This window comes from Calidris pugnax, unplaced genomic scaffold (assembly GCF_001431845.1).
Source record: "Calidris pugnax isolate Ruff unplaced genomic scaffold, ASM143184v1 scaffold388, whole genome shotgun sequence".
Taxonomy (NCBI): domain Eukaryota; kingdom Metazoa; phylum Chordata; class Aves; order Charadriiformes; family Scolopacidae; genus Calidris; species Calidris pugnax.
This window is the reverse complement of record NW_015091104.1, coordinates 154,587-177,790: the sequence shown is the minus strand read 5'-3', so window position 1 is coordinate 177,790 and position 23,204 is coordinate 154,587. Positions and strand designations below refer to the sequence as shown.

The 23,204-nt window shown below is 59.1% G+C and overlaps 1 protein-coding gene across 2 annotated transcripts in view; it reads left to right on the top strand.

Annotated features, from left to right (window-relative positions):
* The window catches only part of AGAP3 (ArfGAP with GTPase domain, ankyrin repeat and PH domain 3), a 77,875-nt gene extending 56,072 nt beyond the window's left edge, over nt 1–21,803 (top strand). For both annotated transcript variants that reach the window (XM_014957999.1, XM_014958000.1), the window contains exons 12-18: nt 1,358–1,531; nt 5,677–5,838; nt 17,607–17,761; nt 18,238–18,328; nt 18,672–18,894; nt 19,961–20,216; nt 20,521–21,803. In XM_014957999.1, coding sequence (XP_014813485.1) covers nt 1,358–1,531; nt 5,677–5,838; nt 17,607–17,761; nt 18,238–18,328; nt 18,672–18,894; nt 19,961–20,216; nt 20,521–20,748 — 1,289 coding nt within the window. In that variant the 3' untranslated portion in view covers nt 20,749–21,803. The remainder of the gene's footprint in view (nt 1–1,357; nt 1,532–5,676; nt 5,839–17,606; nt 17,762–18,237; nt 18,329–18,671; nt 18,895–19,960; nt 20,217–20,520) is intronic.
* The last annotated feature ends 1,401 nt before the right edge of the window (nt 21,804–23,204 follow it).

The following is a 23,204-nucleotide window of genomic DNA, read 5'->3' as shown; positions in this document are numbered from 1 at the left end:
GCTTCTTGAGCTGTTGTCATTCCAGGCACTTTGCAGCCTCAGGGACCAGTGACATTCAAATCACATTTCTTAGGTTTTCATGGAAACAGCAGGGACAGAAACATAACTTTCTGGACAAAATCTGGGGCTCCACATGGGATTTCAGGGCTCTGCCCTGTGTGGAGGGTGGCTGAGTGCTGGAGTAGGTGGCCCAGGGAGGTGGTGCAGTCTTCCCCGTTCAGAGATAATGAAAAACCAACCAGACACAGTGCGGGGTGACTGGCTGTGGGTGGCCCTGCCTGAGCAGTTTCCTTTAGCCTGGCTCCTTGCCTGTCCACGGGGTGGCCAGCTCTGGTGGGGCTGGGGCAAGCGGACGGGTCAGGCTGTAGATGAGTGTGGCTGCAGCTGCGACTGGAGCCCTTCAGTGGGCCCTGCATCTTCCGTGGGCAGAAGGGCTGGTGTTGGAGTCCCAGCCCAGTGTCTGCGCCTCCGGGCCTGGAAGGAGGACAGAGCAGGGAAAGGGACCCTTTGCTTGCCCCTGAGCCCCCCGAGCACTTGCGCTGTGGTGGCTGGAGCCGAATGCCCTGAAGGAAGGCACAGGAACGTGCTCATGGGCAGGTGTGGGGTGATCCCTCTGGGGCAGCCTCGTCCTTAGCAGATTGCCTGCAGCCTAAAGCAGCAAGAACTCTGCTCCCTGCCAGAGCTGCTCTGTTTACTGTTCTGGAATTTTTGGATATTTGTAATGCAGAAACACTTGACCCATTTTGAATCTCTGAGAGATCTTGTCTTCCATGACAGCCTCCAGTCCCAAAAATGCTCCTTTCCTGTGGGGTTCAAGGTCTGGTCTCAGCTCAAGGAGTTTCCAGGTGGTGAGAAGAGGCTTTTCCACCCGCGATCCCCACCTTACAGACATCTCTCCCCCCATTTGTCCCTTTGACGTCCTCTGTGTGATTTTTCACTCGTCCCTAGTGCCCCCAGCATGGTTGTATTTCTTGCCAGGGACAGACCAGGAGTGAAGCAAAAGAGTGGTGGTGGGCTCACTGGCTGCAGTGGGGTTTGTGTTTGTCCAGGTGCCCAAGGCTGTCATGAGGACTGTGAGCAGACCCAGAACTCTGGCTGGAGGGGAAGCTGTGAGCCGGGACGCCCAGCTCTGCATCTGGGCGGTGCTGCCTTGAGATATGTCAGGCTGGGTGTCCCTCCAAGAAGCAGTGTGTGCTCTTCTCTCAGCACCCTTTGGGGGCGATGGGCTAGCACCCCTGGGAGAGGAGAGCCAGGGCCCCCTGGGACGTGTTGCACCAAGTATAGGGCAGCTTTTCCTCCTTCCACCGTGCTGCAGAAGCTGCAGCGGTTCCCTGCTAAATCCCCCTCTCTCTTGCAGGCGCTCCCCACTCCACCAGCAGCACCTCCCTGCACTCGGAGCGCTCCATCAGCGGCATCAACCTGGTGGGCTTCAGCTCCAAGCCGGACGGCATGCACCAGCGCTCCTACTCCGTCTCCAGCGCGGACCAGTGGAACGAGGCTGTGGCTATCCCCGGCGGCTGCACCAACCCCTGTGAGTAGCCCTTCCCAGCCCGCTCCCCAAGCAGGGGGAGGTTTGTTTTGGTGATGGGCTGGTCCTGCCCTGGGGCTGCCAGCCCAGAGTTTGCTCCTGGGGGTTGGACACAGCCTTTGGGACCGTGTCGGGACTGTCCACCTCTGTGAGGGTCAGCTGGGGGTCCAAGCCCCGGGAGAAGCTCTCTGGCCGGGCTCGGTGGAGCAGTCTCTCTCAGCCAAGGGATGCTGCCCCGTGGCAGGGCTGCTCTGGCCTCGCTCCTCCACCTGCCCTGCTCTCGGCTCACCCTGCAAGGAGGAACAGTTGCTTTCCCCCACCTCAACGCCTCCTCAGCTCCCCCAGCACCCAGATTTTGGGGCAGTTGAACGAATAGGAGTAATTCCTGTCTCTGGAGCACACACTGAGCGCGGCCCGCCCCCTCCCCCCACGCTCACTCGCTCTCTGTGATGTTTCAGGACAGTTGAGTGAATTAAAATAATTCATACATTTCCCAACGTAGCCACTTTGCCGAATTGGAAAATAAATGCTTTTGTGCTGCATTCATCACTCCTTCGTTCCTGGCTCTGCCGCCGCACTAAAAAAGCAGTTAAATGCACATCAAGAGTGGAGGAGCCATTTCCATGCCTGCTCGCCCCTTGTAGTTCTCATTAGCGCGGCAGCCGCCCCCCCGCTCGGTCCCAGGGGCTTTCGCAGTTTAAAGAGAGCCTCTTTATGATCATTACCGGAGTCCGACTGTGCGGGCGCCATTTGCAGCTGAGGAGGCTCCTCATTTGTAACTGTGAAAAACTATCAATTTCAGCGCGCCTGATGCAGCGGCTCCATCATTGGCCCCATCAGCTCCCTGCTGGAAGCGAATTAATCAGACTGTTACTGCTGATGGGGCAGCGCAGGCGACGGGAGCGGAAGGGCGCAGCTCTGAGCATTAATGTGCTGGCAGCCCCCCTGCCCCTCACCTCGGACATGGGGTGCAGTGGGGCGGCCTCCGCTCCTCCAGCGCCCGAGGAAGCAGGGTGCGAGGGGGGACGGCCGCTCTGCACACCCATTCAGACATGACTGCGTCTGCCAGGATGCTGCGGGGACGGTCCCCAGCTCTGGGAGAGGGGTGCCCCCACCACCTGCGGCACTGTGCCCATGGGAGCCATGGTGGTGGCAGGTCCCCTTCTCCTGCCAGCAGCCCCCAGCGGAGCCCATGGACCTGGTGTGGCCGGGGTGTTGCAGGACACGTCGGGCTCTGCTCCCTGTCCTCCCGGAGCAATCTGCCTCTCACGTGCAGAGTAACCCGGAGATGGGCACAAACGGGAGCTATGATGCTGCAGCTTCTCCCCACGATGGGGGGGGTGGAATGTGGACTAATTGTGTGTCTCCAGTGCTGGTGGCTGCTCATCCCCTCTGCCTGGGTCCTGTTGCACCCTGCTGGACCCTGAGCCCCGTGGGTCAGCCCTGCCCTGTGTTAGTGACATGTCAGCTGTGTTGAAGGGTCCACGGCGTGAGGGGGGCCACCAGCCTGGCTGTCCTGGTGGTCTCCTGGAGCAGCCTCACAGTCCATCCCTCACCTCATGGCACCATCGCCATGGGGACAGCAGTGATGGGGGGCTGTCAAGAAAGGGCCAGGGCAGGCAGAGCCCCTGCAGCAAACCTCTGGCCTCAGGGGCCAGTGAGTGGCTCCCTGGGCTCCCATCCCCATCGGAGCAGCCCGGGCTCTGCGTGCCTGCACGGCCAGTGGCTGGCAGGAGAAGTGGGGATGGTGTCTGGAGGGAGAGGGTTTGGAGGGCAGGCAGTGGTTCCCAGGCGGCACAGGGTGCCCAGTGGCACAGCATGTCCCCCCCTCTGCCGCAGGGCTGAGCGACGCCGGCATCCCCCGTGCCGTGCCTGGACCCCAGCAGTGCCGCTGTGTCTGGGCAGCCCTGGTCTGAGCTCTCCGCCGGGGTCACAGCCCTGAACGGTGGGGCAGGGTGCGGGATATTCTTCTGCTCAGAGCGGACGGTGCAGGGATGGACTGCCCCCACCAGCTGTGCCCTGGGGAGTGCATGGAGGAGGGATGGGACCAGCCAGACGGGTCAGGTAAACGTGCTCTAGCACATTTTGTGTTGGTCCTTCATGGGTCCTTCACAGCCCACCCATGGGGACCCAGGGGCTGCCCACACGGCCACTGGTTTGGAGGGGGAAGCAGGAGGTCCCAGGGGTGCCTGCAGAAGGTGCCCGGGGTGAGACGGTGACCTGGAAGCCCCTGGGTGGGTCAGAGGACCTCTCTTCTGTCCTGCTAGAGAAGAAGAAGCAGAGCGAGCAATACCTCTTAGAGGGAGCGTTGCTCACGTTCTGTCCCCACTCCATTGCAGTCCTGTCCCCATTCCAGTGGGGGCCCTGGCAGCCCCCAGCTCTGTGGCTTTAGCTCCTGGGCACTAAGGACAATGGGGACATGGACCATCTCTGTTTTGTGGAGATGGTGTCACCTTGCTGGGGAGCTGCAGAAGGGCACAGAGCCTCACGCTGAGCCAGAGAGGGGCAGGATGTGTGATTCAGCCCCGGGGGTGTCCTGGGGAGCAGCTGGGCAGCAGAGGAAGGCTGGATGCACCACGTGTAGCCTCCACGAGAAAGTTCAGGTCCCCCGCGACATCCAGGCTGGGAGCTGAAGGTGCCTCACACCTGCTCGAAACGCAGTCCTGTTGAACGGTACCAGTAATTTATATTTATAAAAACGGAGTCTGAATTTATTAGATTTATCTCTCTTAATTGTCAAGGGTGAACTATTTCCCTGTGGATAAATAGCAGCAGAAACTCCCCACCAGCGTGTGTCAGATATAGTAGAAATCAGGGATGGGAGAGCTCTGGTGCCGCATCCTCTCCAGCCCTATGAGGAGTGTGCAGTGTGTGCCAGACCTCAACCTGGGGCAGCTTTTGGCCACTGCTGGTGGCCCTCTCGGGCCACTGCTGGCTGTTTGTCTCGACATACGGAGCCAGAGCTGCCCCAGCAAGCCAGTGTGACCGAGCAGGGCTGGAAAGGGACAGTTGAGTCAGGCTGGAGTGGGAGAAGGACCAGCCAAGCCGCAGGCAGCCCCCCTGCAGGAGGGTCCTGCCCTTGTTAGACACTGTGATTGCTTTCCTAATTTCAGGTGCCACCAAACGTGGAGATTGGAGGCTAGGACTTGGTGGGAGACACTGGATTGTTGCAGAGAGGAGGGTGAATTGTCCAGGGGAGACATGGGCTGGGAGCGGGGCAGTCGGACATGCCGGAGGGTGGGTGGACACTGGCAAGGCAGGAGTGTCTTTCGGAGAGGGTTAACAGTGCAGAGAGGGCTCCTGCGCCTCGTTGCCTTCCCCGGAGTCTGCATTTTTATGCTGATTGGAAGCCTGCGCTGTGTGTGCTGCTGAAATTGAATGTCAGGCTTTTGATTTTGTTGCTGGTCTCTAATGAAATTTGACATTTAATGGTGAGTGCAGCGGCAGCGTGTGTGTGTGTGATCGGAGCTTGATTAGCGCGCTCTAATTGACAGTAATTAGGCAGCTCCCTGATTGTTTCTAATTCTGCTATTAATTGTAAGGAACAGTATGATTGAGGATAAATTTGGTGCGTTGCTGCTGGGGATGCAGCTTCTTCAGCTCCGTATCGGAAGCCTATTGAGACCATCATGCTCAGGTTCCTGAGTGTGGCAACCCCAGTCACCTCCTCTGGCAGAGCGGTGCCAGGGGACACCGAGTCTTCTGTAGCAGCACCGCCGGTCCCGGGACCGGGATCTGCACTGGGGGGGCCTAGAGCCCCTCCCAGGACTGTCCCTTCCCTGAACGTGTGTGTGGCCCTGTGAGGACGCTGAGCGGAGCAGTATGCATGGGGTCACCACTGCGGGGCTGGCACATAAGGCTGCCCCTGGTGACACCACGGTGCTTGTCCTGGCCACACAGATGCCGGTGCTGTCAGCGTGTGACTGTCCCGAGTGAATCCCAGCACATCCAGCCTGACCCTGCCGAAGTAGCCTGAGCTGGGGTGGAAGCTGCCCTGTGCAATGGGGCTAAGCCCGGGTACCGTCCTGCCTGGTGGGGATGTGCCTTTGGGCACGGGGCTGTCTCCGTGTCTCAGAGCTTGGCTGTCTCTAGAAGGAGCAGACTGTCACTGTCTCACTGTACATCACTTTCTTTATCTTTATTCCCAGCTAACGGTACTGCCGATTCTCTCAGCTCCAGCCCGAACATTTCCAGTGCTGCCAGCCCCAAGCTGGAGCCGCCTCCGTCACCACACGCAAACAGGAAGAAGCATCGCAGGAAAAAGAGCACGGGGACGACGCGGCCCGATGGCCCCAGCACGGCAGCAGAAGGTAGGGAAGGTCTGCTGCCTGGGGCAGCTCCGCCAGCTCGGAGCACCCGGCACCCGGGGGTGTCCTCAGGGACCTGGGGATCAGGGCGTTCCTCCTCCATACTGGCTTGTGCTTGGGCAAAACGGAGCAAGGCACCCCTCTCACTCTGCCCTCGATTCCTCACCTGCGGTGGAAGCAGGACCACCATCGCGCCCCTGACTGCACATACTATTAGCAGTAATAATAATTATTAATGGTTAGCAGAGCTGAGGGCACACCGCCTGGTTAAGGAGTGCTTAACTACATTTCAAATGTGCAGACACTTCCCACCATAAGAAAGAACCTACTTCTGTTTGCTTGTAGATTTGCCAAACTTTCATTGTTTAAAAGACCTGTCCTGGCCATCTGCCCCAAGGTGAGAGGTTTTGGAAAAAATTATCTCCTTCAGAAAACCAGTGGAAGATGTAGACACTGCTTTGTCTGAGCTAAAAGTACTGGTGGTTTTGCTGTTGAGAAACTCTGGTGTCTGTGCGTTTCTGAAGAGGGACCCAAGGCCTGGCAGGGAGCCTGCGAGGCACAGGGAGAGGCATTTTGCTGTGAAAAGCCATCCAGGTTTGTCCAGGTAGAGATCAGCTTGGCAACCACTTTCCCCAAAGCCTGCATCTATGGTTGTCCTCAGTGGGAAAAGTGATCTCCAGCCTTTAAGATTTGACTTTGTCCTGGATCATCCTGTCCCACAGCGCTCAATAAGCTTTTGTAGTAAACCAAAATAAAGATTTAATTCAGATGGCTAAAGGCAGGGGGAGAGGGGTTGAGTACCAGTGTTTTAAACTCATGGCTGCTGTAAAACAAACCAAAAGATTTTAGCCTGTACCTGACAAAGCACACTGTGGCTGTGCCGGTGCTTTGCTCCAAATCCCAGCTCAGCCCAGAATTCCCATGGCAGAACAGCTCTTCTTCAGTTCTCTCTCTCACAAACGTGGTGGTGACGATCTGCACAGGAGCTGGGCGCTTCTGTTGTTCCGTCATCTCTGTTGTAGTTACCTTAACCTGGAGACCACTAAGTTCAGGAAAGACTTTCCCTTTGCGGTGGTTGATTCAGGCATCTTGAGCGTCCTTTGAGTCTGTAACACACACTGAGTGTCTCAGGGAAAGCAAGAAGTATTATCTGTATTTACGTTTTGTTAGCCAACTGACACGTTCTTAGCTCTGAGTGTACACTGATCCTTCAGACACATCACTGCCCATCCCCACATCAGCTCTGGGTTTGCAGTTCTCAGCCTGGTGCTTTGGCAAAAAGAGACGTATTCTCTGTATGTCTGAAAAGTGGGGTACCCGAGAGTAGAATGACTTTGCACTTGAAACTAAGAAAGCCTGTGCTGAAGTACTGTGTCCCATCCTGTAAATCACACTCCAGTAGAGCGTAGAGATGCTGGAGAGAGTTGTAAAGAAGGTCCTAAAACTGACTTGGGTCTGATGAACTTATTTATGGTGTGGATATTAAGGTTTTCAGCTTACCAGAATGAAGGCGGAGAAGCAAAGGACTGGTGTTTTCGGTACTTAGAGAGACAGAAGTCTGGTCCTGGCTCTGCACAGCTGGTGGGTGCGTGAGAAGGTGCAGGGGCTGGGATCTCAAGTTGCACAAAACTGAATACAGTTTCTCAGTGGAAAAGGTAAAGTGTGGGAACACTTTTACGAAGCAGTAACGTGGACTAACCACTACTCAAAGTCTTAACATTAAATACGTTACTTTTCCACAAGGCGTGTGTGATCCATCCCTGGCAGAATTCCCTAGCCCTCTGCATCCACGTGTGCAGACCTGGTCATTGCCACCCTCCTTAGTGGGTCCCCAGTCCATGAGTCTTGGAGCCAGCCCAGTTTTCTGTCATTTCACAGGGAGTTTTTGTCAGACGTGCTCTCTCTTGCTGTCTTTCCCTGTTTGGTGGTATCCTTGGAAGGTGCAGTGACCGAGGCTGCACAGTGGTGCCTCCTGATGTATACAAGGGCATCAGGATATTTCATGATACTCCCTGCCCTGGTCCTTGACCGTGGGGGTGTGCTGGGCAGAGTCTTGTGCCATTTGCAGTGATACCCAGCCCCTCTCTTGGGCTGATACAGTTAATTTAGAGCCCTGTCAGGTGCTGGAGTAATGTAATTTTTTCCTGCAATGTGCATTACTTCGCATTTATCAACATGGAACTTCATTTGCCAGGGAAGTGTCAGTTACCAAACTTCATTTGTCACCTTGTGCACAGACCTTGCACGCGGCTGCTCCTCCCGCTGCCAGGAGCCTCTGGCACCAGAACCGGGAGCAGGAGAAACACCCCTTGCACCCCACAGTCCTGCTGCTGCCAGCACACGTGGCAGTGGTGCTTGGTGCTCTGGTACAGTGGTGGGGAGGCATGCGCTGGGTCAAAACATCTTCCCCATGGGGTACTGTACAGTGGGGTTTCTGGCTTTTTGGGTGGCTTTTCAAAAACTTACCTTGTATTTATTTTTTTATGTAATCTACTATATTAGAAAACTGATCCAGTGGCAAAGTTGGGCTTCCAAAGGCTGAGGGAGTTCTGCCATCCTCACACGTCACCCCTCTGAGGAGAGGGGGACATCTTTGGAGAGGGTCCTCGTACATCCCTGTGCTCAGTGCAGATTGTGGAGCTGAATCACGCTCTGATTTGGGCAGACGATCGATCCCCGCCTGCTGTACATCTGGCTGGTGCTGGGTCTCCCTGCCTGTGGTACCTTCCTTGGGCAATTAATTTTGTCCTTCTTCTGCCCATGGTGCGGGGATTTTTCCCCGGGGCCGATGCAGCTCCGGGTGCCGTGGCAGCTCGTCACCAGGACCAGGCAGCCTAGGGCAGATCAGAGGAGTGGCCCCAGGACTGATGCTGGGGGTTGTCGGCTTCCAAGGTTGGAGTCTCACCCGGGTCACTGTCCTGCCTGGCAGCTGCCTTAGAGATGGAAACTGGCAGCAAGCAAATAAGAGATAATGAGTCTCCGTGTGAGGTTCCTTCCCAATGTCTTAATGGTCAGCGATTGGTTCCAGCTGTGAACCCGGGGCTGAGCATTACCCCACATCATGGGCACGACTGATGACTTATGTCATGGACTGGTGTCCATAAGTATGCCTGATTCTTCCCTGAATCTTTTTTAGCTGCTTTTGAACAGTTACCAGCAGTTTTATTCGCAGCAGGATAATTTGAGCTTTTTGCTTTCATGTAGGCAACATGGTGCAGGTGTAAAAATCACTGTGCAGAGCGGGGCTGCCATGCTCCGTGGTGGAGCTGCCATCCCTGATGGTACTTGTCCCACTCTGAGGGCATGTTGTCCTGGGGGGAGTGTGGGGGACAGCCCACCTCTCCATGAGCTCACACCAGCATGGCTGTGCCGACGTGGGGAGTACCACCACTGCCAGAACCCCCAAAGCCTCCTGCCAGGAGACCCCATGTCGGGCCGGGCATGGTGTCCAGCTCTGCTCTCCATCACGGCATCTCTCCCAGACAGGAGCAGCAGCCGGGGAGCGCGGAGGAGCCCGGCTTGGGCTGCGTCCAGGGCTGCCTTGGGAAGATCCCAGCCTGATGGCTGCCTGTGCAGGGCACGAGCGTCTCAGGTTAGCATCCTGGGAAAGTTGGTGAGGTCTGGGGATAAATTGCCATCAGTTTATCTCATTTAGGAGGTAATCAGAGCCGGGGACGTGCGGAGCAATTGAATCTTAGTTGTTCTGAAGTATCATAAATCAAACGAGCTGTTGCTTTTTTACATGGTCGCATGTTAAAGAGAGCGCAGTGTCAGGTTGCTAGGGAGCATCAGCAAACTATGGCAAGCGTGGTATTGGGCTGCCGGGGATGTCACCAAACCAGAGTGCGGCTCAGGCTGTCAGGGAGCACCCACAGGCTGGCAATCGTGGTGTCAGGCTGTCAGGGGACGTCACAGCCGCCCCAGGAGGAGAGGAGCCCATCACTGCAGTGGGGTTGCAGCCTCTGCTTGCAAGCACCATCAGGAAGGTCTGCTTGAGATCAAAGCCCAGCAAAGCGCCGCAGCCAGGATTGCCCTGTCCTGCCCCAGACCAGCCCAGAGCCCCACTGCAGCCATGCCCCCCCTGTGCCCGGGACCCCGCTTTGGGGTGGCCACGAGGGCCTCAGGGAGCCACCAGGCACGTCTGAGGGAGGGAGCACCTTTGCGACGCTCCCTGCGCCAGCATCCCCATGGCTGCCAGAGCTCCGGGGATAATGAACTTCTCATGTGCTTAAAGAGTGATGCAGGGTGCATGGCGAGAAGCTGACAGCCCCTTAATGTGCTTCTCAGTGGCGGCCAAACGACGCGGTTTTGTCTTTGTTTTTTAGTTTTAAAACCCACGGGAAATTGATGGCCAGTAAAGAGTTGTGTTGGGGCAATGTGCGTGATTAATACCAACTGTCAGGGGCTGTTGGAACCCAGTCTCGGTGAGCTGGGCGTGCGGGGCTGAGCGGCGCTTACCAGATTGCTGGGGATTCCAGCTGCCGTTGCTCAGCTCCGGCCTGCCCCACGCAGCTCGTGTCATCCATGCGCTCGCTTCCTCCAAGCCTCTTAATTCAGTGCTAACGAGTCACTCCTGCTCATTATGGACCCCACGAGCTCCGTCCTGGTGGGAGGAAAGCAGCCTGTGCCCGGCCATGGCCACACCACAGCCGATCCCGCATCAGCTCCGTACCCCCTCGTTCTGTGGCTCCCGGGGGGACCTCACACAGCCCTGTGTGTTGTACAGCCCCTCGCACAGCTCCGCGTTGTACAGCCCCTCACACCACTCCATGCTGCCCTCTGAGAGACCCCCATGTGCATGTCCATATCCCCGCTGGTGCGACTTGCACCAACCCTCCCCTCGCACCATGGAGCCTGCACTGTCCTTGCGCTCCCTCCTGTTCCCACAGTGGGACCCCCCACCCCAGTGCCTGCCCCCACGTGGCCCTTGGCTGCCTCCCAGCCCCACCATGCTGTGAGTGCGCACTGCACCCCAAGCGGCATCTGCTCCCCCGCCATACACAGAGATGACACTCCTGGTCCCTTGTGGTGACCCCCACTGCACATCACAGCATACCCTGTGGTGTCCCTGGGGGTTACCTTCCCTTCCTTCCTTAGCTGCCCTTCCCCACACATGCGCTCACACATTGGGTGCCCCCTGACGTGCCCGCTGTTGTGTAGCCAAGTGTGCCTGTCTCTGTGCAGAGCTCCCCCAGGGCGGGCAGTGTGGGGCAATGGGAGCGTCCCAGCACCCCAAGGCACTTGGGGGTCTGGGGGCACTGGGATGGACCCCACTGTGCTGTGGGGTCTCCATAGCAATGTTCTGGCTGCGGCTCTCCCGGCAGCTCGTTGCTGCAGAGGGGGCCTGTCCCCGATGCACTAATACAGGTTAGGAATATTGGGTTTAATGATCTGCAAAATGAGGAGGCAGCGAGCTGACATTTACGAATGGTGCTGCATCCTTCTCTTCCCCAACGCCTGCTAATTTGTTGATATCCCAAACACCTCATAATGATGTGGTACAGTGGCAGCTTGCAAACAAGCATCCCCAGGCTGGGGGACCTGCCGGCCGCCCTGCTCCTGGACACTCTTCACAGACTTGGCAGCCAGAGAGCAGAGTAGTGGGACAGGGACTCGCCACACCAAAGGCAGGGTCAGCCCCTGGGCCCCTGCCGTGCGCCCCACACGCTGGAGGTGTCCCTCCATCCCTCCCTGCGTGAGCACCCACTCGCCAGGGCATCCAGAGGCACCGCTGCCACCTCAGCCCCAGGTGGGATACAGGGTGGGAGCAGGAGAAGGACAGGGCAGAGGGAGAGGCTGGATGTGATGGGAGCCGGGGGAGAGCGGAGGTGAAAGAGGAGCTTCTGCTTCGAGAGCGGGGCATGGCTCAGCGTGAGCTTTTGCTGAACTTGAGCGGGATCCTGCTCCTTCTTCCTCGACCTGCTGGGGTGCGGGGGAGGCCTCCCCCCATCCTGCGAGCAGGGCAAGGGCTGTGTCCCATTTGCTCAGGGAAGGAGCTGGCTGGCAAGGAGGGCTCTCTGTGCCTGAGGGGCTGGCATGGAAGTGCCCACCCATCCCTTGTGCTGAGCCCCCTCCTGTCCAGCCTTCTGGGGTGGAAAATGCTGCCCCGTGTCTTGTGGGCTGTTGTCGGGGAGCTCCATCCAGTGCGGTGGGGGGAGAGAATTGGAGCCCTGGGTCCTGGGAGAAGCACAATCCTGCCACACTGGGTGAGGAGCATCGCACCACATCTCCTGCTGTGACAGGAGGGACATTTCCCCATCTCCTGTGTCCTCCCACAGAGCTGCTTTGTGTCCTGGAGCTGAGGGACAGGGGAGTAGCAGGGCCCATGTTGCTGCTTGTGCTCTGAGGGGGGGCTGTCCCCAGACCTGTATGTGGAAAAGCCTGGGTACGTGTGAGGGATGCGGCTAACCTGTCCCACTGCAGCTCCCCAGGGAGGGACACTGGCCTGGGTTTCATCCCATACCACTCCTGCTCAAAGCTTTGCTTCCTCCTGTGGAGAATGGAGAAGGGCCTTGGCACCATCTGTAAGAGCAATACTCCCCAGACACCACTGCTTCCCTTCCTCCCCGTGCTGCTTCTCCCGTCCAGCATCCTCTGCTGTTTCTGCAGGTGACAGTGACAGGTCCACTGGTCTGCTGAGCATCTCGGCTCCAGACCACCTTTGGGCAGCAGAGCTCTGGCCCACCCTGGCTTCGTGGTGGGGTCTTCCCTTACCCTCTGTCTTTCACTTTGTGCTGGCTCCTGGCAGGGCACACAGGATGTCTCAGTTTCCCCATTTCTTCCCAGTCCTGTGGTGCTCACCCGCTGGCCCTCAGGACATGGTTCCTGCCAGGGCTGGCGTGTTGGTGGTGGGGGTTGCTGGCTCCCCGCCTCCCTAGCACAGCAGCCTGGTGCAGGACAACTCCACGAGGGATGGTCACCTCCCTGCAGAAGTCCTCAAGCCCACTCAGTTGGTGACTCAGTGGCCAGTGGGTCTGAGCCCCGCAGCCCTGCCCCGTCCTGGCCGCTCCGCAGTGCCCTCGCTAATTTTGCTCTCATTTGGAGTGCGCGTTGCTGGGCGGCGTTGGAGCTGGGTCAGGGGGTTAACGCCCATTAGCAGAGCTGGCTCGCACCGAACTCTGCTCAGCAACTCTTCACGGAGCTCAGTCTTTAAAACATCATCAAAAAATCATCAAGAGAGAGAGAGACAAGCACGTTCATTTCCACTGCCCACTAATTCTAATGGAGCTGGTGTAATGGACTCCCACCAGCGTGCCGGCAGGCAGCCACGGGGCTGGGGAGATGGGCTCTGCCTTCTGGCCCTGGGATAGTCCCTCTACCCTGAGGCGGCTGCAAAGGGCTCCCCACTCCTGGTGGAGTGGCTTCCATGGGGACCTTGGCCCTGTCGAGCCTTAGCTGGTGAGATCTGGGGCTCTTCTGGCCACTGGGAAGGAGCCTGTGCCCTGTACACGGCACAGCGTTCTGCCACCTCTGCTTCGACAGAGTTAGTCCAGATCCTTCTGCCTGTGTCATCTGCTTTGTGCTACCTGTTCATCTGGCCAGAAGCGCTTATGCCACATCAGAAACCTGTGCCTCTCCACAGAAAAATCTGTGAAAGCCCCAGACTTTCCCTGAAGCCATGACTTGAGACTGATTCGACTTGTGCGGGCCCCCCAGGGAGCTCAGGGGCTGGTCCCCAACCACCCGGGACACTGGGTCTGCACAGCATGTAAAACTGCTCAGAGTCCTCGGTTCCCTCTCCAGCCCTGCCAGACCTTCCCTGCAATGCCGAGGGCATCATCCCACTCTCCCGCTGTAGCCGAGGCTCCAAAGAGGGCTGTCCCTGCTGTGCCGTCCTGCTTTGCTGCAGGGAAACAGGGGTAGTGACTCGGCTTGCAAGAGAAGCCCTGGTGTGGAAGGAAAGCTGTCGTCCTTTGTTAGCTCTTCCCAGGTTCTGCGAAGAGCAACAGGCCCTTTGTTCCCAGTAAAGCTGGAATCCGTGAGGCACAAAGGAGGAAGGGGAATGGAGGTCCTGGGGCTTTGGTCTGACTGGGACCACTGCCAGGGCTAGGACTGGGCAGCCCCAGGGCTCCAGGATGCCCCTGAGCTGTGGGAAAGTCTGTCCATGGGGTTGTGGCCCCAGAAATCTCTCTGTTTGCCCGTGGTGGGGTGTGGGCAGCCCAGCAGGGACCCTGGCAGCCCGAGCATCCCGAGGGCTGGGACAGGGACAGCACCTGAGTAGAGGTGCCATGCCTCGGAGCAGCATCCAGCATGGAGGGAGCCTGGGGCCAGCAGGCGCTGGGGACAGACATTTGCTGCCATGTGTGCTGGGAATCAAGCTGGGATCCCTGTCCTGGGGGCTGGGATTCCTGCCTGCGTGTTTTGGGGGAGATGCTGATCAAGGGAGGGAAAGGCACAAGGATGATGGAGCCGTGTGAGCCTGTGGCAGGGATCCTGACCGTGTCCTGAGACTGTGCTGACTGGATTGCTGCTGTTTTGGTGGGAGCTGGGAGCAGTTAAGGTCCAAGCAGCTGGTCCGGGCTCTGCAGCACACTGACAGCAGCCATAGCGTTGGGTCTTTCCCATCAGACCAAGGATGGGAGAAATTTAGGGAGAACAGGGCCCATTCTGACAGATAAAGGTGCCCCACAGGTGGCTTTGTTGGTTGCTGCTCCAACAGTGCGGACTGATCTGGGATCTGGGAACTGCAAACACTCTCTTGGGCACTTGGGCAGAAATGCCACTTTTTCCTTCCTGGCCATTACTGCCCTGAGCAGTAATGAGTCCTGCGGCTGCCTGGTCCTTGCTCCAGTGTAGCCTCCTGCAGAGGTGGAAGGAGCTGTCTCGAAGAGCAGTGGAGCACTTGCATCCCTGGACTATGATCCCCATCACAGTTGGGACAGTGGAAGAGGTGGGGGCATCTGCTGGCTCCTAAGTGGGCTGGAGCTGGGGGGAACATCCAGCTGTGGCAGCAGGGTCCTGTCTCACCTGGCTGTTGAGTGCCCCCTGCCCACGTCCAGGGTTCAGGGATGCTCTCAAAGAGCATGGTGCTTGCCAAGGAGGCAGTGACTATTGGCCTGGCTGCTATATGGTTATTTCTTCTCCCAGTATTCATAAGTTACCAGCTGTATATTTTCCTAGAATCTTGGTTTTGAGCTGGCATTTGGTGTCCTTGGAGCTTCCACAGCAAATGTCCTGAGCTCCCTAGCGCAGGGACTGTGGGGTCTCTTCTGTGGCTGAGCTGGAGGAAAGAGCAAGGTGCTGGGCAAGCTGGATGTCTCGGTCAGGCGAGTGCAGCACAGAGAGGGGAAGAGTCCAGCAGTGTGACTGACTGCCAGCACCCTGCAGTCTTCTCCTCTTCCTGATGCCCCAGAGTTTCTCATTCCCAGCAGGAGAAAGGCAACTGCAGGCATCTTTCCCCAGAGGAAGAGTCTCAGGCTGATCCTAGGGCGAAATGAGTGAAACAGCCTGCCCTTCCCAACCAGGTGTCACACTTTGAACCCCCATGAAATGCAAGATCCTGCCATGAGTGAGAATCATGACACGCTCCACCACGGCATGGCAGCAGGAGCAGCATTTCACCTTAGGGTTGCACTGGGGTGAGCAGCTCTGCAGGGTGGAAAGAGGCGGAATTGGGTGCTGCGCCCAGTGCTTGTTAACACAGGTGATGGTGACTCCATGGGAAGTCGGAGCCCGGGAAGAGGGGAAGAGCTGTGCTCTCCCACCACCCCATCGGAGCTGTCCCTGCAGAGAGACCTCCCATGGCTGCACTCATTTTCTGAGAGTGTTTGTGGACACAGCCGGGCTCAGGGGATGCCAGGCTGCCCAGCAGCACCTGAGGCTGCTCCTGGTGGGACCCAGCTGGTGGTCTCTGCTCCCCTTCATTGCCGCTGCTGGGGTTCCTCAGCCATTGCCCTCCTGCGGCTTCCCTCTGCAGTAAGAGACCCTTCTGGCCACAGCTTGTGGGGGCAGATGGTCCCCTGCAGTCCCCCCAGGTCTCCTCCCTGTCCTCCCCAGTGGCACAGACCCTGTCCAGCCAGAGGCCAGCACAGACCCTGGGCCCCTCGGCCTCCGCGCTGTCTCTGGAGCTGTGCAGTTGACTCCCTGCTTTTAATAGAGAGCTGGGAAGGCACATTATGGAGATGAGGGTGTTATTTGCATAACGCTAATTAGGTAATTACAAATCATTTTGCTATGAGCTGAAGCGTGTGCTGTGACATAACGTTTATTAGTCATTCCATTCAGGCCCCGCTTAGTTAAGTCATTTACTGCACTAACTACTGAAGTTGGCAATAAAAGGTAAATGCTGGTGCTGGGGTGCAGAGCTGAGACAGCGCACCCCGTGTAGACCCCAGGCCCATGGGCCCACTCGGGTCTGCCTGGGCGGACAAGGCAGACGCCAGCCCCACAGCCTGGTCAGAGCAGTAGCCAGAGAGAGACCACCTTGTCAGCCTTGCTTTTCAGCAGTCTTGGTTGTTTTGGGGCCATTTTCTTAAGGCCGGGGGGCCTGAAGTGCTTTCCCACGTTTTCACTGCCCCCCATCTCTCTGCTGCTGTCTCTGCCCCCAGCGCGGAGTGCCTGTGCCCTGACACCCCCCTGGGGCCCACCAGGCAGCCTGCGTCTATAGGGATGCTCTCACCTCCATGTACCAAGCCTCTAAGGGCCTGCCAGTCCAAGCAACCCCTGGGGCTCACCAAAACCCTCTTCCCTGAAGATGGAAAGTCAGGAATTTATCCTCGTGTGTTTGACAGACAGAGGAGTGCTTTAATATTGAAGTTGTGTCTTCTGGGGTTGCTTGCGGGGCGCAGATGCTGGTGCTGTGCAGAAGAGCGGCTGAGGCGCCTGAGGAGCAGGTTGCCTGTCCTTATGGCTGTCCCTGCTGCCATCCCCACACCGCATGGAAGCAGCTCCGTTTGCCCAGCTTCCAGGGACCCCCATGGCCACCAGCTTTCCAGGTTTGGGTGCCGGAGGCCACCTGCCTGGCAGGGCACTGTGAGGTGCCAGAGTCAAGCATGGCATCACTCCTGCCTCTTCATAGCTCCTGCTCCGCTCTCCCTGGATTAGTGCTTCTCTGTGGGGAAGCAGCAGCTGTACCCCACATGTGAGGCCACAGAGCACCCAGGCACTGAGGGCTTCCTAAGTGGGGTCCTCTCTCTACTGTGGTCCTCAGCAGGTGGTGATGACCCTGCTGGATGCACAGGACTGTGAAGAGCTGCCTCTGAGCCCACTGAAGGGCTCCTCACGTCGCCTGATGCAGCATGTGGGGCTTTGTCCTCTAAAGCCACTCATTGGAAGGCACTGAGTGCTCTGTGGGCCCTTAGGGGGCCATGAGGCTGTTCGGGGGCTCCAGCTCTGCGGAGGAGCTGAGCCCACTACTCAAGCACACAGCTTTCTCCAAGGGTGCGACATGCCAGGCATGGAGAGCAGGGCTCGAGCAGCTTCCAGAAGCCCAGCGCCACAGTCTCCTGGGTTTCTCCCATCCTGGGACAGTGGGGGATTGAGGCTGCAGATGTTTGTGTGCAGAAGAAAGGGTGAGCCCATGCCAGTAGAGCTTAGGAGGGCGGGAGGGGCAGGCTGGTGCAGAGTTCTGGTTCCTCCCTGCAGGCACCCAGTGCCTGCACTTCCCTGTCTCTTCCCTGTCCCTGCCTCCTGGGGACTGATGCTGGGGATCCTGCCCATGCCTGGACACCACGGTGGCCACAGGGATCTCCCTGGGTGCTCATGGCCTGTGAGCAAATCCAGCAAATCCCCTCCTTCCCTCACCCATGTCATGGCACACCTTTCTTTTCCAGAACCAGATGAGCCATTTGAGTTCATTATTGTGTCCCTGACGGGCCAGACATGGCTTTTTGAAGCTTCAACATCAGAGGAGCGAGAGCTGTGGGTCCAGGCCATTGAGAGCCAGATCCTGGCCAGCCTGCAGGGCTGCGAGAGCAGCAAAAATAAGGTAAGAGGCCTGGGCTGAGTTTTGCTTTGTTCCCTCCTCTCTGGCATCTGCTTTGCTGCAGCCGTCCCTGTCCCAGGCTTCCTTCTGCCCAGGCTGGATCCTGTACTGATCCCTCTGCTCCCAGTCAGGGTTCAGTCCCAATCCTGGGACTGTGCTGCTCCCCACCAGGTCACCTCTCTGAGCTCCCTGTCCTCTCCCCAGCCTGGCTCTGACGCCACAGAGCTCTCTGCATCCCTCCAGGGCTGCATCCCAGGCTGTCCGCTCCCTCCTTGGACCCCTCTTGCCTTTGTGCTCCCCCAGCGCACACCCAGCTGCGAATCCATGTTCCCTTCGGACCCTGTTCTCGGCTCCCGCAGCACGTCCCTGCTGGAGTGAGGTGCTGGTGGGTCCCCAGGGGGCTCTTGGTGTGGCAGTGAGAGGACATGTCGGGGGCAGTTGGCCTGGAGTAAAGGGGGTTCCCATGTGTTTTGTTCCAGGCACGGCTGGGCAGCCAGAGCGATGCGCAGGCCATGCAGGCCGTCCGCACCGCGCGTGGGAACAGTTTCTGCGTGGACTGCGATGCACCAAGTAAGAACTGCTGCCCTGGAGGTGGGTCCCCTCAGCCGGGAGGGCAGGGGGGCTGCACCCCAGCACCTCCCCTTGCCCAAAGGAACCTGCTCTGTGGGGCTGTCTCGTCCTCTCCTGCAGTGGACCGGTTCTTCAGGGACGGGGGACTGACCCATGTGCCACGCTGGTCCATGACCCCTCATGCCCAGCCTGGGGTCCTTGCCTTTCTGTGCTGCAGGGGCACTGGGCTTGGAATAGATCTGGTGGGCAGGTGTCTGCAGATATGGGTCTCCTGGGTCACAGGAGACAGGCTGGTGAGTCTCTCCTGGTATTAACTCTGCCCCACTCATCTTGCTGCCCTCAGATCCGGACTGGGCGAGCCTGAACCTGGGCTCCCTCATGTGCATTGAGTGCTCTGGGATCCATCGCAACCTGGGCACCCACCTGTCCCGTGTGCGCTCCTTGGACCTGGACGACTGGCCTAGCGAGCTTCTCATGGTCATGACGGCCATCGGCAATGCCCTGGCCAACGCAGTGTGGGAAGGAGCCGTGGAAGGCTATCCCAAGCCCACCCCTGAGAGCAGTCGGTAAGAGAAGTGGGGGATTGCAGAGATACCGTTCAGTCAGCCACTCCAGGAGGCTTGAGGGCACCGCGGGAAGTTGGGAGCAGCCATCCAGTCAAACAGGTGGGCAGGAATCCTCAAGGTTCTCTAGTGACCAAGGTCCTGCCTGCTCTCTGGGCGCGGGAGACCCTCTCCCACTGTCCCAGTGGGACAGCAGGGCTTCATGGCCGGCCATGGCCATGTGGTGGCTGCTGGAGCAGTGGCTGGCTGCAAAGCAGAAGGGGTTAACAGAGATGGCTTGGCAGCCTTGTGCAGGTCTCAGGGGTGCGTCCCTTTCAGGCCCTTGTCTGTCCCTATCGGAGCGACTCTCCTGTCACTCATCCCAACAAGAGCCCATTCTGTGGCTTATCAACGGATAAGAGCGGGTCAGGGGGCGGCAGGAGTGAGCATGCTCCGCGCGGGGCATTGATGGCCGCCTGCCAGATGCAGATGGATAGAATGGCAGCAGATAGCGGCAGCACGGCACACATCGATCCGCCCGGCCCCGCAGCCCCAGGCGGGACGGACGCTGCCGCAGCCTTTGTTTGCACCAGGCGAGACGGCAGCAGCGATAACGTGCCTCCCGTGGCACTGGGCTGTCGTCTGCGGCTGCTAACCTTTTCTTGCCGCTGGTCTTGGCCCACGAACAAGCACAGGACAGAGACGGTCCCCATGCTGCCACGTAACGGGCACGCAGGAGAGTGTGTGGGGACACTGGCACAGAGGTGCAGGCGTCCCTTCATAGGGTGACAGGTCTGGGCTCTAAATGTGGGATGTAGGAGCACAGTATAGATAGGAGCTATAAGGAGGTGCAGAGACATCTGTGTGTTGGCCATGTGTCCAGAGCAGGGTGACAGAGTTCCGGTGGCAACTGAGTGTGGGAGGGACAGCAGGGGAGGTGACTGCAGCAGGGGCTACGCAAGGGGTGCCTGTGCATGACAAACCCGCACTGCTGACAGGGCCTGTTTAGGGTGGCAGCACTGGCACCATGTCCCTTTGCACATGGGGCCCAGGCAGGTTGTCCCACCTGTGACAGTGTCCTGCCTGGCAGGGAGGAGAAGGAGCGTTGGATCCGGGCCAAGTACGAGCAGAAGCTGTTCCTGGCTCCGCTGCCCCAGTCGGACATCCCGCTGGGCCAGCAGCTGCTGCGGGCGGTGGTGGAGGACGACCTGCGCCTGGTGGTGACGCTCCTGGCCCACGGCACCAAGGAGGAGGTCAACGAGACCTATGGGGACGGAGACGGGCGCACGGCGCTGCATCTCTCCTGCGCCATGGCCAATGTAGTCTTCACACAGCTGCTCATCTGGGTAAGGCAGGACCCCGCAGCCTCCACCGTGGCGCTTTTGGCCCTGTCCCGGCGCTTCCCCCTGCAGCTTCCCGCTCCTGACACCCCTCATCCATCCCTCTCCTGGGGGTTCCCCACCTGCTCACTGGTGCTGCCGTGACCACCCTCCCCTCCCCTCTCCTTCTCCCACTCCATCTTCCCATGTCCCTGCCCGCCCCAGGGCCACAGTGCCCTGCCACTGCTGCTGCTCCAGCCGCCCCAGCCCCGCGCCTACGGGCCCCACGGTGCCCAGAGGCCGCTGACCAGCTGTTTTCTCTCCTGCACAGTATGGGGTGGACGTGAAGAGCCGGGACGCTCGGGGCCTGACCCCGCTGGCCTATGCCCGGCGTGCCGGCAGCCAGGAGTGCATCGACATCCTGCTGCAGCACGGATGCCCCAGCGACGGTGCCGTCACCACACTGACACCCAGCCTGCCCCGCCGCAATGCCAACGCCAACAACAACGCCTGCACCGCGGTGCCAGCCGAGCTTGGCACCAGCCCCAGCGCCATCTAGCTCCCCATGGGCCCTCTGCTCACCGTGCGGCCCCCTTCCAGCCCTGCCAGGGGAACAGGATGCTGGAGCGGGCCCCAACGCAGCACAGTCAGCCCGCTCACTGCACTCATCCCCCACTGGGAACCCGGTTCTGGCTGGAAGGAGGCCGAGGAGCCAGCAGCTCACTCCTCCATGCCCCTCTGGACTTCCCCCATGCAGCTGGGGCCATGCAGATCCAGCGCTGGCAGCTTGCCAAAGGACCCCCCATAGCCACCGGGATCAGGGGGCTCTAGTACACCCTGTTCTCATGACCGGTACAGGGGTGGGCATTTCTCTGTGCCCCCCACCACACACACATGTAGATAATAGAAGGGCTGGAGGCGGTTCAGGTGTGTGCCCGTCCCCTGCACAGCTGGCACTGGGGAGGGTGATGGCTGCCCCAAACAGTCAGGCAGTCGGGGGCACTTCCCTCCTGCCCCCGCCTCCTGTCTCCGCTTGGCTGTGCACCCCGCTGCAGCAGGGAGGTGGGGGACAGTGGGAGGTGCATGTTTCTCCACTGCACCCCCTCTGCTTCTGGTGGGTGCAGGGGGAATCCCCTCTCTGGTACCACTCCCCACACGCTGATGCAAAGGGAGCTTTTTCTCCCGCAGCCCCTGGCCAAAGTCCCCTCCAGCCTCCCTGGTGACCAAGAGGGGGACGAGGATGGTCACCCCAGGATCCCCAGCTGTGTCTGTCTGTAGAGTCACTGTCCTTCCAGGTTCGAGCCCCAAAGCCATATACAGTGTCTCCATCAGAGTATCCCCCTGGCTCCCGCTGCTGCCCAGGCGGGGCTGGTCTCCGGCTGAGCAAGAGGAGACGAGCATCTCCCCTTGGTTTTGGACCAAGCCTGCAGCTGAGCGCTGGAACCCCAAGGCTTTGGACACTGCTGTGGAACGTCTGTCACTTGTGTATAAAATGTACATTGGAAATATTTATATGGACACTCTGTATATACTGTTTCTTTGCCATGAGTTGCCCTGTGTGTGTTACCTGCAGCCAAGGAGATAAAGGCCAATAAAGCAACCCACCTCCTGCCAGCCCAGCTTTTCCATGTGCTGCCTTCTGGGCCTCTGCTTCTTGCCCACACTGAGGGTCTGGTGGGCTTCCATCCCAGACTGAGACACGCTCAGCCCTTTCTCTTCAGCTCAGGAGTTCTGTGCTGAACCGGTCCCCTTGGTGGGCATGGCAGAGGGCTGTGACGGGGAGGGGAGACATGTTGGCCCCAGGTGCTGTGGGACAAAGCAAGGACACGGCCCTAGAGGGATGCATGGCTCTGGTGGGATCAGAGGTGGGCACAGAGAGGGGTGCACTGGGCAGGGGATGTGCGGGTCAGAAGTACTGGGGGCAGATGGTCCCTGTGCACAATAGGGTGAGTCTGAAGGTGGGAGGGGGGGGCAGAGATGGGCAGGAAATGTGGGGCTGTCCCAGCGAGCAAGGACCCTGATGGCTTGTTACGGCAAAAATATGGCTGCATAGGACTGGGGGCATCTAGTCCCAAGGCACCGGCAGTGAAGGAAGCCGTGGTGTTCTGCTCTGCCATCCCCAACCCCACAGCCTTTGGCAGAGCCAAGGCGCAGCGCTGCCGGTTCCCCGCTGGCTGCACCTGAGGCCACGCCACAGGAGACCCTTTGGGGCTCCTGTGTCCCCTCGTGCTGTGCCTGGGCCTGGACTCTGCGTTGGGGCTGGGCATCGTTCTGGGTCCCCAGGCCTGCGGAAAGGAAGGGACTTGCCAAGACACCCCTCTGTCCCCCCGGCATCAAAACACCCCTCTGTCCTCAGCAGCCCCCCCGTGCCCCTCCCGTGGCAGAGGTCTGGGGCCACAGGGTGGCTGCAGATGGTGGCCCCAGGCCCTCGTTAACTCCTCTCTGTGTGCCAGTTGCGTGTGCCAGAGTCATGGTCCCAGTCCTGGCCCCAGCCCTCCCACCTGCACCATGTCCCCCCTCATTCCCCGTCCCCCCTCTCCCTCACCATGCCCATCAATGCCCCCACACCAGCCCTGGCCCCAGCCAGAGCCCGGTGCTGGGTTTGGTTAATTTCCTGGCGACTGCATTAGCAGGAATGGAAGCCGAGGGACGGCAGCTCCTCTGGGGCCCATTAATCATCCCCCTCAGACAAGCTGCCTTGATTACAAGTGGCAAGAAATTCATTAGGGCTGCGGCTCTGACAACTTTTATCTGCGCGGCTGGATCTGACTCATTAGGCAGCCAAATTAAAGCCATGATGGGCCCTGATGAAATTCACTGCTTGTTTATCTTGTGCGATCTGATACATCTGCCCATACATCATCCCGCACACGGGATCCCGCCCGGCCCAGCCCCGGCGCCTCCCTTCCCATCCCAGCCCTGCCCTGTCCCCATGGCCACCACAGCACGGCCAGGGCTCGGCACCAGAGCCAGCCCCGGGCCTGGGGCTCCAGCCAGACCCTTCACCTGCCCCAC